Source organism: Rhamphochromis longiceps, linkage group LG10, assembly GCF_057381845.1.
Source record: "Rhamphochromis longiceps isolate RC_006_pf linkage group LG10, R_longiceps_female_GT1.1, whole genome shotgun sequence".
In the NCBI taxonomy this organism is placed as follows: domain Eukaryota; kingdom Metazoa; phylum Chordata; class Actinopteri; order Cichliformes; family Cichlidae; genus Rhamphochromis; species Rhamphochromis longiceps.
The window spans coordinates 14,662,511-14,676,750 of NC_140566.1; the positions used below are offsets into that span (position 1 = coordinate 14,662,511).

The 14,240-nt window shown below is 42.6% G+C and overlaps 1 protein-coding gene across 1 annotated transcript; it reads right to left on the reverse strand.

Moving 5' to 3' along the window:
- Positions 1 to 225: 225 nt before the first annotated feature.
- adamts15a (ADAM metallopeptidase with thrombospondin type 1 motif, 15a) lies at positions 226 to 13,875 on the reverse strand. The gene is made up of 8 exons (XM_085420372.1): positions 12,741 to 13,875; positions 7,917 to 8,049; positions 7,622 to 7,789; positions 5,599 to 5,882; positions 5,321 to 5,498; positions 5,049 to 5,221; positions 2,641 to 2,816; positions 226 to 2,495 (listed from the first exon to the last, which is right to left on the reverse strand). The coding sequence occupies exons 1-8, from the start codon at positions 13,668 to 13,670 to the stop codon at positions 1,703 to 1,705; spliced, it is 2,835 nt and encodes a 944-aa protein (XP_085276498.1). The 5' UTR covers positions 13,671 to 13,875; the 3' UTR covers positions 226 to 1,702.
- Positions 13,876 to 14,240: the final 365 nt, after the last annotated feature.

Here is a 14,240-nt window from a genome sequence, read left to right on the forward strand (position 1 = left end):
CCACAGAGTCCGTGGAAGCACCTTTGTGAATAAGCTTACTAGCTTGCTTAGAAGCCAGAGGCAGTTGACTAATATTCACCTTCCCTAAAAATTAAAGCAAGATGACTTTGGCTATGTCCACCTTTTTACAGTCTATTGTGAAAAGCGGACGTCTTTCACCAACCGAATGAAGACTGATATTGACATTATATATCTACAGAGTTGAGAAAAGAAAAACAAAGCATCAGTTACAACGGTAATGACTTTATTTTTGGAATAAATACACTAGTCTCAAAGACCATTACAAATGCCTGTGTAAAAAAAAAAAAGATTTTTTAAAAAAAGAGTATTTACATTATTTTTTGCTCAGAGCTGAATAAATGTATACATAGTATACAGTACAGCCTGTGTAAGTCATTGGTTTCTTTTGCTGTACAAAGTGCAAAAGCGGATTTAAAAACAAACAAACAAAAAAACAGCCAACTAACATGAGACTTACCCTGTAGTCGGATGTTGGACTGGTGAATGTGACCCCTTCAAATAAAACAGAACATAATGGATTACAGGATTCCGAGTCTGTCGACAGAACAGCTTGGCTCAGGCTGTGAGGCCATAAGAAGATGGGGATCCAGGAAAACACATTCTGTCTGTGATTGTGTTATTGTTATATTGATAATAAATTAGCTGTGCTAACTGTGCCGGACGAGCATGACTTAACAGGCTTCACGACTGGCTGAACACTATGAACTACGAATAATGTTGCTGAGGTCAAATGAAGGAAGTGATCACGAGAGAGAGGATCTCAATGCAGTCTGTGTGTATTTGCGTGTTTATAGTATCTGGCTAGGCCGCTATCTTAGGTCAGTGTTTCCTGGCCTGTGTTGTTTAGTCAGTGTGACTTCATATTCAACCTTAAATTGAAACATGATGTGTACAACGAAGGTGATCTCTGTTCATGTTTTGAAGAAATCCTGGCTACATGATAATCGTATGTTTTGCATCTTTAACTCCTAAAACGTCGCAGTAATAGCAGTCTTGATTGACTGCAGGAGTTAACTACCAAACTGTAAACGGGTGGTGGTAGGAATAAACAGTGCCACATAAGTATTCACACAGCAATGAAAATGATATCAGTTTCATTTCAGAATCAGTTGGAAGATTTTAAAATTCCTTGTGATTCAAAAAAAAAAAAAGATGGCCGATAAAACATAAACATGCGTGAGATATTTTGAAACTATGTTTTAGTCAAACTGTTATTCATACATGTCACTCTTGGTATAGTTGCTATTTGAAAAATGACTGGAGTCGTTTTGTAAACTACCCACAGCTTTCACTAATCTGCAGCCTGCACAGTTAAAGTATTATGACATGAAATGGGTTCCAGACTCAAAAGGTAAACTAGATTGATTGCTTGCAAATGGACATTCTGTATCTGCTGACAGTACAAGGAATTCAACTAAATTTTATTTGACCTTGATTATCTTGTATTGCCATAAAACGTACTCCTGAATAATGCTTAAACAAAGTGGCAGTGAAAGATAACTTTCAGCATTCATCTTCCAGGTTTGAGTGTTGATATTCTTCCAAGCAGGTGTCCATCATCCTCTAACAGCCCAAGTGGAAAAATCCATGTCTGACAGATAGAAAAGATACTTGCAGATGGAATCAATTCACCCTTTTAAAACAGAAAAAAAACACTTGTGTCGCTTATAGGTTTAAGTTACTAGCAAGGCGTCATGTTACAGAAATCCAGCTCCTGTGGTTTACGAACGCCAGTGCAGTGATCTCTTGTGAGAAGATGCCCAGTTTGGCTTTGGCAGTGCAGTGGTCGTCTCTTGAAGCCCTTCCCGCAGGTTATGGAGCACGGTGACCACTGGCCAATATACCACTCAGGACATGGCCCTTCACAAACCCTGGTGGCTGGAGGTCTGTGCGAAGAGTCACAGTTCCACCCTGGCTTCCCGTCTGGTTTCAAACACTGCACCATCCTCCTCTGGATCCCACGGCCGCAGGAAACGGAGCAATCATCCCAGCCTGTGGTAACCCACTTGTCCAGAATGGGCTCCTCCTTTTTGTAAGACATCTTTAGGGTATCTGTGTCTTTCTCCTTGACACTATCGTCACCCAGGACACTGTTTTGAGAGTTTACCCTCTCATTCTTCTTCAGAGTCTTGTCTTCCTTGACCTGACGGGCGAGGTAGAAGGAGTAGCGGATGCGAGGAGGTGTCAACTTGCCTGCACACAGGACCTCCACCGTCAGGGCTTCTCCCAAGGGCTTCATGGCCTGTATGGTCTCGGAGAGGCCGACTGTGCCACTGTAGCGCAGCAAGCTTCCCTTTACAAAGATGTCCTTCTCGCCAGTTGACACTATGTAGTTCCCATTGAGCAGGTAATGGCTGTCACTGTTCTTCACGGCCAAGTAGTTATCATCACTGACCATTCCCTTGTAGCCTCGCTGGCGGATGTCTATATTGGCTGCACCCACTGGCAACATGACAACGAAGTTGTAGCCATGCCTGCAAGCCAAAACATTTTAGAGTCAGTGGGGGCTTGTAATAATGGAGCGAAAATGATAAAGTTATGTTGAAGTGAGTGGGGGAAAAAGAATGACCTAAGCAACGCTTTGTAGAGCCCGTCCCATGATGACATAGTGATACTCACACAGGCTTTGTGAAGAGTCCAGACACTTTCTTGCAGCCCTTGTTGTCACCTCCACAGATTCCACAATTATCAAACTTTTTAGTGGAGCCAATTTTGCTGTCACAGCCGGTCTTAATGCACTTCCCCTGGACACACACTCCCGTGGAATCTGGTGAACATGGAGTCCCATCAACAACCTTGGATGTAAAAACACACGAAGCGTTAGCTTCTGCATTCACATCAAAAAACTGTTACAAATGAGTTCACTTGTTCCTTTTATACTGGGACAATAAACTACAGGGAGTGCAGAATTATTAGGCAAATGAGTATTTTGTCCACATCATCCTCTTCATGCATGTTGTCTTACTCCAAGCTGTATAGGCTCGAAAGCCTACTACCAATTAAGCATATTAGGTGATGTGCATCTCTGTAATGAGAAGGGGTGTGGTCTAATGACATCAACACCCTATATCAGGTGTGCATAATTATTAGGCAACGTCCTTTCCTTTGGCAAAATGGGTCAAAAGAAGGACTTGACAGGCTCGGAAAAGTCAAAAATAGTGAGATATCTTGCAGAGGGATGCAGCAGTCTCAAAATTGCAAAGCTTCTGAAGCGTGATCATCGAACAATCAAGCGTTTCATTCAAAGTAGTCAACAGGGTCGCAAGAAGCGTGTGGAAAAACCAAGGTGCAAAATAACTGCCCATGAACTGAGAAAAGTCAAGCGTGCAGCTGCCAAGATGCCACTTGCCACCAGTTCGGCCATATTTCAGAGCTGCAACATCACTGGAGCGCCCAAAAGCACAAGGTGTGCAATACTCAGAGACATGGCCAAGGTAAGAAAGGCTGAAAGACGACCACCACTGAACAAGACACACAAGCTGAAACGTCAAGACTGGGCCAAGAAATATCTCAAGACTGGTTTTTCTAAGGTTTTATGGACTGATGAAATGAGAGTGAGTCTTGATGGGCCAGATGGATGGGCCCGTGGCTGGATTGGTAAAGGGCAGAGAGCTCCAGTCCGACTCAGACGCCAGCAAGGTGGAGGTGGAGTACTGGTTTGGGCTGGTATCATCAAAGATGAGCTTGTGGGGCCTTTTCAGGTTGAGGATGGAGTCAAGCTCAACTCCCAGTCCTACTGCCAGTTTCTGGAAGACACCTTCTTCAAGCAGTGGTACAGGAAGAAGTCTGCATCGTTCAAGAAAAACATGATTTTCATGCAGGACAATGCTCCATCACACGCGTCCAAGTACTCCACAGCGTGGCTGGCAAGAAAGGGTATAAAAGAAGAAAAACTAATGACATGGCCTCCTTGTTCACCTGATCTGATCCCCATTGAGAACCTGTGGTCCATCATCAAATGTGAGATTTACAAGGAGGGAAAACAGTACACCTCTCTGAACAGTGTCTGGGAGGCTGTGGTTGCTGCTGCACGCAATGTTGATGGTGAACAGATCAAAACACTGACAGAATCCATGGATGGCAGGCTTTTGAGTGTCCTTGCAAAGAAAGGTGGCTATATTGGTCGCTGATTTGTTTTTGTTTTGTTTTTGAATGTCAGAAATGTATATTTGTGAATGTGGAGATGTTATATTGGTTTCACTGGTAAAAATAAATAATTGAAATGGGTATATATTTGTTTTTTGTTAAGTTGCCTAATAATTATGCACAGTAATAGTCACCTGCACACACAGATATCCCCCTAAAATAGCTAAAACTAAAAACAAACTAAAAACTACTTCCAAAAACATTCAGCTTTGATATTAATGAGTTTTTTGGGTTCATTGAGAACATGGTTGTTGTTCAATAATAAAATTATTCCTCAAAAATACAACTTGCTTAATAATTCTGCACTCCCTGTATTTGTTATATCAGGTAAACTACCTACATGACTTCGTAAGCGTACACAGAATGTCATAGTATAGTGCATGTTTTGAGATCAGCCCTATTTCCAGTGTGTATGCAAATGTGATATAGAAAAAGTGTGCAAGGTTTTTTCATCCTTAACTATTAACTTCAGCGCATTTTTTAAACTAAATTCTACATAAAGCCTGCTGCCGGCTAACTTTTAAAGCTGTGAGTCAGTGGTTAAAACATCCAGCTGACCTGTGCTGAGCTGATCTACGTGTCCCCTGAGTTCTCCCTATCTGCTCCTTCTCAGCTGATTTGATGGACTGAAGTGCGAACTCTGTCTCTCTGCTGCAAAAGCTCACTCTACGCCCTGCTATCTGAAAAAGATAAACTGTCCTCCTCCTCCTCTTCTTCATTCTTTCCCCTGCTCTGTTCAGAGACCAGAGGCAGCTGGATGACATATATTCTCTTTGCTATCGCTGCCTCTAAAAATAAAAGGATTTTAAGTGCTAATGTATTTTGACTTTTGACTGATCGTCAATCAGATTTTCTGTCTCTCGAGTGCACCTTATTCTTACCTTTGATTCCAGGACGTTGAAGTAGCCCGTACCATTAGCCCTGCAGATTAGTTTGCACCTGTCACTGAGGGACACTCCAGAGTACTTTGGTATCCACACCACTGAGTGGCTGATACGGTTACTGCTGAATCTCTGGCCGCTACTCTCACACTGCTCTTCACGGTATGTCTTACCTACACAGAGAAGGAGGGACGACATACAAGGTGAGAGGTGGGATTGCTCTAGCATAAATACGTAACTGGATATACTTGTCTGTGTTGAGAGATTTGTACCTGTGTCAGGGCAGCTGTTCAGGTTGCAAGAGCGGTATTTGACCCGAACTCCTTGGCAGTATTTACCCCCATTTGATGGAACTGGGTTGTTACACTCTCTTTTTGACAGCTGGACACCACCACCACATGTGCGTGAACAGGTACTGAACAGTCCCCACTTGCCCCAGCGGCCGTCCACCTGAAAATAAGAATGCATAAATAAAAATGCAAATAAATACTATTATTATTCATATCCTCATAAAGGTATGTCCTGACAGAAAGAACTGCTTGAATCTTACCTTCAAGTTGTGAAGCTGCTTGTCAGTGCAGACCCCTCGGTCGCAGACCTGTCCGTCCCCACACTGAGTGCCATCTGCCCAGGGAAAGTGCCGAGTCATACACACTAAATGTCCGCTGGACTTTCCAGTGCACCACAAACGACTGCATGGCGGCTGCATGAAGGGACAAGGCTTAGAGCCTTCACCAAAGGCGAGCTCACACTGGCGTTCGAGCTTGTAGGATGATCCTGGCAGCGTGTCAGGTAGGACTAGCGGTTTCTGAGGCTGGTCGAGCAAACAATCACCTAAGAAGAGGGAGATTCAATAAGCCACACAACGACGCAGTATGACCTTCTTCTTCTGTGGAGACTTTATGACACACAGGTATAAAAGATGCAACCAAAATACACAAATGCACGAAAAACACAATGAAAAACAATGTGTTTATGCTTATTCTCAAATATTTATATGGTCCTCTTCATTAAATGTGTGCTTTTTCTGCATGTTGTGTTGTGGTGGGTGGGATTGTGGGTGGGCACAGGAAGCAGTCATTGCCCTTGTGATTTGGCCTTTGATGCAGTATATGCAATGTATGCCACACACACAGAAACATGCATGAGCACACCACACACAGTCATCCCCACCCCAGTCCCTTCCTCAAACTCCCCCTAAAAACCCACAAGCCTCTCCTCTTATTTTCCATCCCAGCCTTGTTGCATAACTTGCAGTTAGACTAGAATATTGATAAAAAGGATATGAAGCTAGATAGTGCTGCAAAAGTCAAAGGCATCAAAAGCTACAAATACATACCTTTCTGGGAACAGACTAATATTAGGAAGAGTTTGGCAAGTAGGTGCAAAATGGAATCACGAAAGGCCAACATGAGTGGATGAAAAAGGTTTCCAGGAGAAGTTTTTTTATCCCCCAGAAACATGCAGAACTTCGCACTCTTATGGGGAATTTTCACATACAAACACATTAATCTGCGCTTGGAAAAACTGGGTTCCCCCACTTGAACTGTTGAGTATGCCATTCATGTTGTGGTGAATTCGCAGCACATTATAAGCGAACTGCGGTGCGGTGGTAACAGTCCCACAGATGTAGCAGAAAAACACACTGATTATCAGATAAGGCAATGCTGTACAAACAAATCACTCTACACCAAATAAGCTCAACCTCATCTCTTCCTTCCTAGTCTCTCTCCATAGAGCAATCATAGAAACAATAGCTGGTGGTGTGTGTGTGTTTAAACAGGTTACAAATAGGTCTGGACACAGCGCTGAATGAAAATTACCACAAGCATGTGGCAACATGCTTTTTCCACCCCACTGCTTTTTGAAGTTTAGATTTATGACAGATGGCCAGGAGAAACCAGGTTACGATGCTGTCACAGAAATCACTCCCTGATATTCCTCTAAACTAGTACTTTTGTCCACAGATTATTTCCAAAATGAATAGAGAGAAGCAACAAACAAAAAATGTCTATTTGGAGTAAACCTGCATGGGAAACATTGTGCAGATACACTTAGTGGTCCAAACCGCTGTGGTGACTCTCCCCAGACAAAAAGGCCTGTAATTTGGGACAGATGTGGGGGCAGTTTTAAAATAAAAGTTTAGAATTGCTCCAAGGCCAAGTGCTGTGGTCTGTCCTGTTTGGCAAACAATCTGCATCCAAATGAATGAATTTCTTCTTGGCTATTGCAAGCCTGTTTTTTTAAGAGAGGTTTGGCAGATGTGAGAAATCAAGCATAGGTGGATATTGAAATGAATCCATTCTCTCGCTTGCATTTATCCAAAAAATGATTTCAGTAATGTTTGGAATCAGGGCTTGCTCTTCAAAAACAAAAGCACGGTTGTCATTTGAACAAAACACAGCTGTGTGACCAACACAGTGAGGACAATGCCTTGCTATATGTTTGTAAGTCATTACTGCTTCAAGATTGTTTACAACTATCTATCCAACTCTGGCTTTCGACCTTTTCAAGCATGCTATGAGGCTGCTTTCAGGCTGGAAACACTGAGGTCAGAGGTCAAGAGTACTCACCATGCCCGCCGTCCAGAAATTCAGTGATGATTGCGGCACTGCAGGGGGACCAGGGGCTGGTACGGTTGATCTGAATAAGTGTGGGTGACATCATGTGGTTCTCCTGCATTTTTCCGAACAGGTCCTCACAGGATCTCACATTGTCATGTGGCATGTTGAACACATGCCCTGTGGAGAGGGAGTGAGATCTCAGATGTCTTTCATGAGTGCACAGACTGTGATTATGCATATACACTTTCAGGGACACTGAGATATTAATGTGGACTGAATGAAGGATGACGTCGACGGAGCATACCGAGCTCATGAGCAGTGGTGAAAGCTGAAGGAAGGCCGTCGTCTTCGATTACAGAGCAGCTCCTCTTGGGGTCGCACATGGTGCCAACATCTGCCATGCCAAGTGTGTCACAGGTGGAGGCGCCGCAGAGGTCCTGGATGAAAAAAGACATTAGCATGATTACATCTGAAACAATGACAGCTAAAGGCAAAGTCAAACATGGGCTTGCATCCATCCTTCCTCTTAACCAAAGTCTGAATCACAATGGTGCTCAAGGCTAGCCAAGCTAAGTTTGTCTCTCTATGACACAGAGACACAAAGAGAGTTACAATATTTGTCTTCATTTATCGTTTTAGTCACTTCTGGGTAGTGGGTACTATTTATAAATTTACCGCTGACATATTAACACCCTTTTCATTGAGTTAAAAACTCATTAACATACTTTAGCTGCCTATTTTACACAACAAGGAGTAAGTGTTGTTTAAGGTCAACATATTTGTGTTTTTAGCTGCTTTTTTGGCAACTTTGTTCGGTACACTAGAAAAAAAATGATGCCCAAAATGCTGACCTTAACTAATTGAATTACATGTAATTTTTCCATGTGATTTTGCTACATAAGTAAAATGTAAAACATTTAATTTAATGGACTCTGATCAAATGGAAGCACATTTTTCATAATGATTAATTATTTCAATAGGTAAACTTTTTATTTTATATATTTCAGTTTCATTTTATTCAAGATTATTGCTTCATGATTGTAATTGTGTCACTTGTTATTGGTCTTTGATGTGTGATACTGAGAAACAAAATGGGCTGCAGTGGATTAACGGTAAATCAAAGTGGTAACAACTGTGTGCCAAACATTTAAACAGCACAGCGGCCTAAGACACTCCACTTTGTTTTGATAATGGCATTTGATGTATTTTTAAGATAACATAAAATCCAGTTGTAGCTAAATTAGACAATGATTTCTGTCGATGATCACAGAATGGCTCCCACTGAGTTATTTGCAGTGTTATGGGAAAGTGTGACAAAGCTAAATAAAGGTTATTCACACAAGATGGCTCAAGAGTTGGCAGTTTGTCTTGTAATCGGAAGGTTGCCGGTTCGAGTCCCGGCTCCGATAGCCTTGGTCGTTGTGTCCTTGGGCAAGACACTTCACCTGTTGCCTACTGGTGGTGGTCAGAGGAGAGGGTCTGGTGGTGCCAGTGTCTGGTAGCCTCGCCTCTGTCAGTGCGCCCCAGGGCAGCCGTGGCTACAGTGTAGCTTGCCATCACCAGTGTGTGAATGGGTGGATGACTGAAAGTAGTGTAAAGCGCTTTGGGGTCCATAGGGACTAAGTAAAGCGCTATACAAATACAGGCCATTTACCAAGACATTTATTTTCAAGTGATCAGCGTGACCCCAGACAGTTTGGGTTATGAATCTGTTATTGGTCTGCATTTTTCTTTCTCAGAGATTGGAGTTTGTTTGAAACTGGACTGCAGCTTATCCTCATTCTTGCCCTGTCTGGCTTTTTTGTGGTGATGTCACCTTGTTCCCAGACGTCGACAATTAACTTGTCTGAGTGCGATGCTATTAGGCCGGTTGAAATCATGTCCAGTTTATGAAAGTACAATTATTAAATTATCCTTTATGTTGTCTTGATGTCATCGCAGCAAGATCTTCGTTTAAGAAATTGGGAAATTATTCAGTCGTGTCAAGCACTGCTTTCCACCACCCAGTCTTTAAATCTTTTTAGTGGGAAACAGTGTTTAGAGCACACCTTCTCCTATGAGGTAATTTAAATAACCCCAACCATAACATTTCCATGCCAGAGCAGAGTTTCCAGATGACCTATTTCTCTACCACAGGTTTTAAAATCCAGTCTTAGCGAGTATGCATTTGGAGCTGAACCTCCTAATCACAGGACAACTTCGGCAGTAACCGCTGCAAAGAACCACCCATCTGCCTGTTCCCTAAACAGCACTGTCCCTACATACCCCAAAACACAGAAAACCAGTGGTGGTCAGCTGTTACAGATAAAACACCAGCTGAGTCTCCTGCAGCCCCTGCAATCCTCAGCCGTGCTTAATGTAACCATTAAACACGGGGCCAAGTGAAGACCTCGAGTGCTATGACAAATCATTCCTAGAATAAACCACAAAACCACAATTGTACACCAGTGCAAATCTAATCCAGATGTCCTCATGTGCTTGGAGGACATCTGAAAGTTTGGGCCATTTCAGTAAAAAAAAATAGAAGAACTGCAAGATGAACAGGGGAGAAGAAACACCCAAGTCAATGAGTTTGTTGTTTGCTATGACCTACTTCCCACATCTGTCATCTGTCTTTGCAATTTTGGTGTTCCTGCGAATTAACAAAAAGAATAGAAAAACAATACTTACCTCAGCGGACTAAAATTCCCATTTTGTTTTGTGTACAGATTTTATTGCTTTTAAATCCCGTCCAGCCTGTTACCTGTTTGTGCTTTGGAAACAATATTCAAAAAGCTTTGAAAAAGGTGCATCTCAGAGTTTTATAGGTCTGATGCAGTATCCTGGACCGAGTTTATGACATCTGGACATTCTTTGGTGAGCTCTTTTCTTTCTCAGCCCATTATCTATCATGTAAGAAAAGGCTGTGAGCTAAAGTACAGTCACCTCCTCTCTCCCCGGGGGAACTTGCATTCTAGCAGATTTATGGTCAGATTTTATCTTTTGGCTGCTCTCCTACAATAAACATTCTGTGCAACTTAGCGCACTTTGCGGCATTCTTTGCACAAAAATCACGCTGACTATACTGTTTCGGGACAACCACAGTTGCCTCCGGACAACACAGAGTTGGTCTTTATAAAACCTACAAAATTACACAATGGGCTGGTGTTAAGTGGAGAATGAATGGGCTTTGAAATATCTGTTAAAAACTGTAGTAAACAAAGGAAAATACTACTCACTAATTGGACAGACTTAAAGTCATTGTGTCATGATGTAGCAGAATTGTTAGCAGACATGTCAGCAGAATCCTTGAGTTTAAGAGGGGAGACCGTTTAGGCCTAAACTGAGAAGAAAATAAAAAAGGAAAAAATATATGTCAATCTAATTGCAGTGAACAAAGCCTGACAGGTTTAACTACAATCTCATGATCAGTAAAGGCCTCTCATGCAGTACACCGGACCTTGAAATATTTAGAGCTTGTTAGGTACATGTTTGCAAACCCCACTATTTTATTTATTGCTTCAGGAAACAGTGATTGTGCTAATAGATTCAATATGAAACTGACTGTAAAAGGTCAGTGAAGGCCTGTATCCTCTAGATTCCTGGTGTTGAGCATGAGTTTGATTGGGTGGTACTGTAAAGAAAGTTTTATGCACCACAAGCCACTGTTTAGACTTTTCATTTGTACACTATGTTAGCATTCGCTCATAAACTCCATGTTTTGTTTTGTATACACTTTATATGTGATATTACACCAGGAATCTGTTGTTCAACACACAATGGTTAGAGGTGAGATTCCTTTGTTCAACCTGCTGTGTTAAAAGGAGGCTTTTTTCTGAATCCCTGCACTTGTTACACCTCACTAAACCTTTGATTGCTTGATGCCTGTCTTTTTGCTTTATATAGTAAATTACATCCTTGTGACTCTCCAAGCTGACTTGGGTCGTGTCAAGTGGCTGCAGAGTTTATAACATCAGCTTTAAACTGATGTTTAAAGCTGATGTTTAAAGCTGAATGTTACATTCTTGTAACATTCTTGTTTTTGGAACACTTTTATGGAAAATGCTGACCATCTTAAGCTGTCGATATCTATTCAGCTAGGACATACTGTAAAAACTTGTGCAGAACCACCGTGGCAAAAGAAATGGAGGAAGCATGTGACAGACTGAAGAATTGCCAGGGAAAGATGCAGTCCAGCTGCTGATGTGGAGGAGTTTGTTTCAACATAAAGCGAACAGGTGAGTCCAAAACATGCAGGCCTGTAACTCTGACATCCACAAAGGACCCCACCGCCACCACCCTCAGTCCCTCCATCCCATCCCTTCAGGGGCCTGTTTAATGAGGAGCAGGCAGCTGCAGCAGAATGGGAACAGCTGAGAAAAATAACACATCCACACAGTACATCCCCAAGGGCACTGACGCTCATTATATTCAGTAAATTTGCAGGTATAACAAGCAATAGTTCACTTATCATTATGTACTACTAAGGCTGACAGAATAGTACTATGTTACCATTGGCTCTTTTAACTCTGATAGCACAGGTTTTAAGACGACCTTGTGACTGCAAGCTAAAAACTTTCACTGTAACTAAATCAGTTGGGCTGACTTGTCAGCTTTATTGCAAGTTTTCACAGTGGTAATGGAAGCGCATACATCACACTGACCAATGAATGTGAGCAATGACTTCATCTCTGACCTTGTGTCATCTTGCAAATATTTGGGAGTGCAGGGAGAAGTCAGAGGTGGTTTGCAAGTCTATAAAACTGCCCTCTAAGGATCTATGACGAGCAATCAAGTCTGGTGCTCTGTTCAGCTCTGTGTGACCCAGCCTTGGTGTCAAAGCTGTGATGCTATTGGTGGACTGCCTGCATGCTCCCTGAGTTCACGAGAGGCGGAGAGTGTTTTCAGAGCAAATCAAAAACGCGTCAACTGGAGTTTTACTTATCACAAAGTTATAAGAGTACATTGCACATTTTCCTTCTCAAGATCAGAGGTTGCTTTACAGTATGTCACTCATTAAGGTGACACAATGCATGTGCGAAAAACAAACATTTACGTTTTCTGTGCGTAATTGCGCTTACAGAACATATCCCGCTCTGGTTTTACCCCAAACATGTGTAACATGAACGATACTAAAAGTTCTCTTTACCTGTCTGGTGAAAAGAATAGCTGTGTCCCAGTACTCGGGATGCTTGTCGTTGTTTTTGTTCATCTTTTTTTGCCAAGTGCAAAAGTTCCGCAGCGTCATGGCTGCGTTCCCGGACACCTTGGGTCCTTTGTCCTCCTCGGATATAATCATGATCTTCACAACTGTAATGCTGATGGAGTTGAGGATGCTGGGATGCTTGTACAGCTTCGCTGCCACTGCCATCAGTGTCAAGAGGTAGTGCTTTAAGTCATCTCCGTGGAATTTCGCCATGGACTCGTCCGCCACAACAAGCGTCTCCACGTATCTGGGGACTGAGGCGAACCTTTTGGCTCTCCCCATCCTATTCAGCATCGTTTCTGTCACATTGCTGTGGTCCGCCAGTCGCTTGTATTTCTCCAAGGACTGCGCAGCCTGGAGGCTTATGTCGCTGTCCACTGCGCACCTGGAGGTAGAGCTGGGCTTCAGGTTGTTGCTGGCTCTGCGCCGGACGATGTGCGCGCTCTCTGCGCTTCTGGTGTCATTTTGTACCGGGCTGATAAAATATTCCCAGCCGTGGAAGCCAAATGCACCTTGCACACCTTTGCAGAGACTGAGAGCGGCATAAGAGTACTGATCAGCGTTCACATATCCAGAATAAAAACACCGGGTCAGGTCAGTGGTGACATCGGTATCGGAGAGCCACAGTGCGCCTTGGTTAGAGATGGAAGGGGCAATGAAATTAGAGTCTCGCTGTAAATCGATCACTAATTCCTGCTTGAAAGCTTTAATCTTTAGGACATATTTTCTATTAAGGAAATCCACGTCGTTATCAGAATCCGTCCTTTCATCACTATTCATTCTAATCGGGAAGCAAAGTTCACTCTCCATGCAACGAGCGAGCTTTAAGAGTGAGACCACAAAGTAAAGGAGAAAAGTTGATCTGATAAACATGACGATGTTTGCATTAATCAAAGATTGCAATGACCAACGGGGGGGAAGAAAGAAAATCAGAATGATGAAGAATCTACAAGCTCAGTGGCGGCGGCGAGAGGATCGGGATGAAGAGCATAATCCAAAGCGCTAAAACAGTGCAGGTCGTACAAGTCCACTCAGAGAAAACTCCTCCTGGTCATTCTCCACGTGTGTACTCAGTCGACTGCTGCCTTGTGTGGAGCTTATGCATTTGGTCATGTGTAAAAATATGGAAACACAACCTTTCTTTGCTGGGGGGAAGTCTTTCGAGGCGCTCATTGGATGAGCTTCAGCCTTTTCTTCTTCTTCTTCTTCTTCTTTTTTTTTCTTTTTTTTCTTGCCGCCTCTTAAAACTCATCAAACAGGCCAATCAATAAGTCACAACGTACAAAATATGGTGAATTAGCAGATCTTGCACTTTACACTCAGACTACTGCACATCCACTACTCCATTAAATCTTTAGCTTTTGGTCACATGGAGTGAATAAAAATCTTTAATGCCACATGCATATTCAACAGAAATCCCTGCACTTCATTTGTAGTTCATAA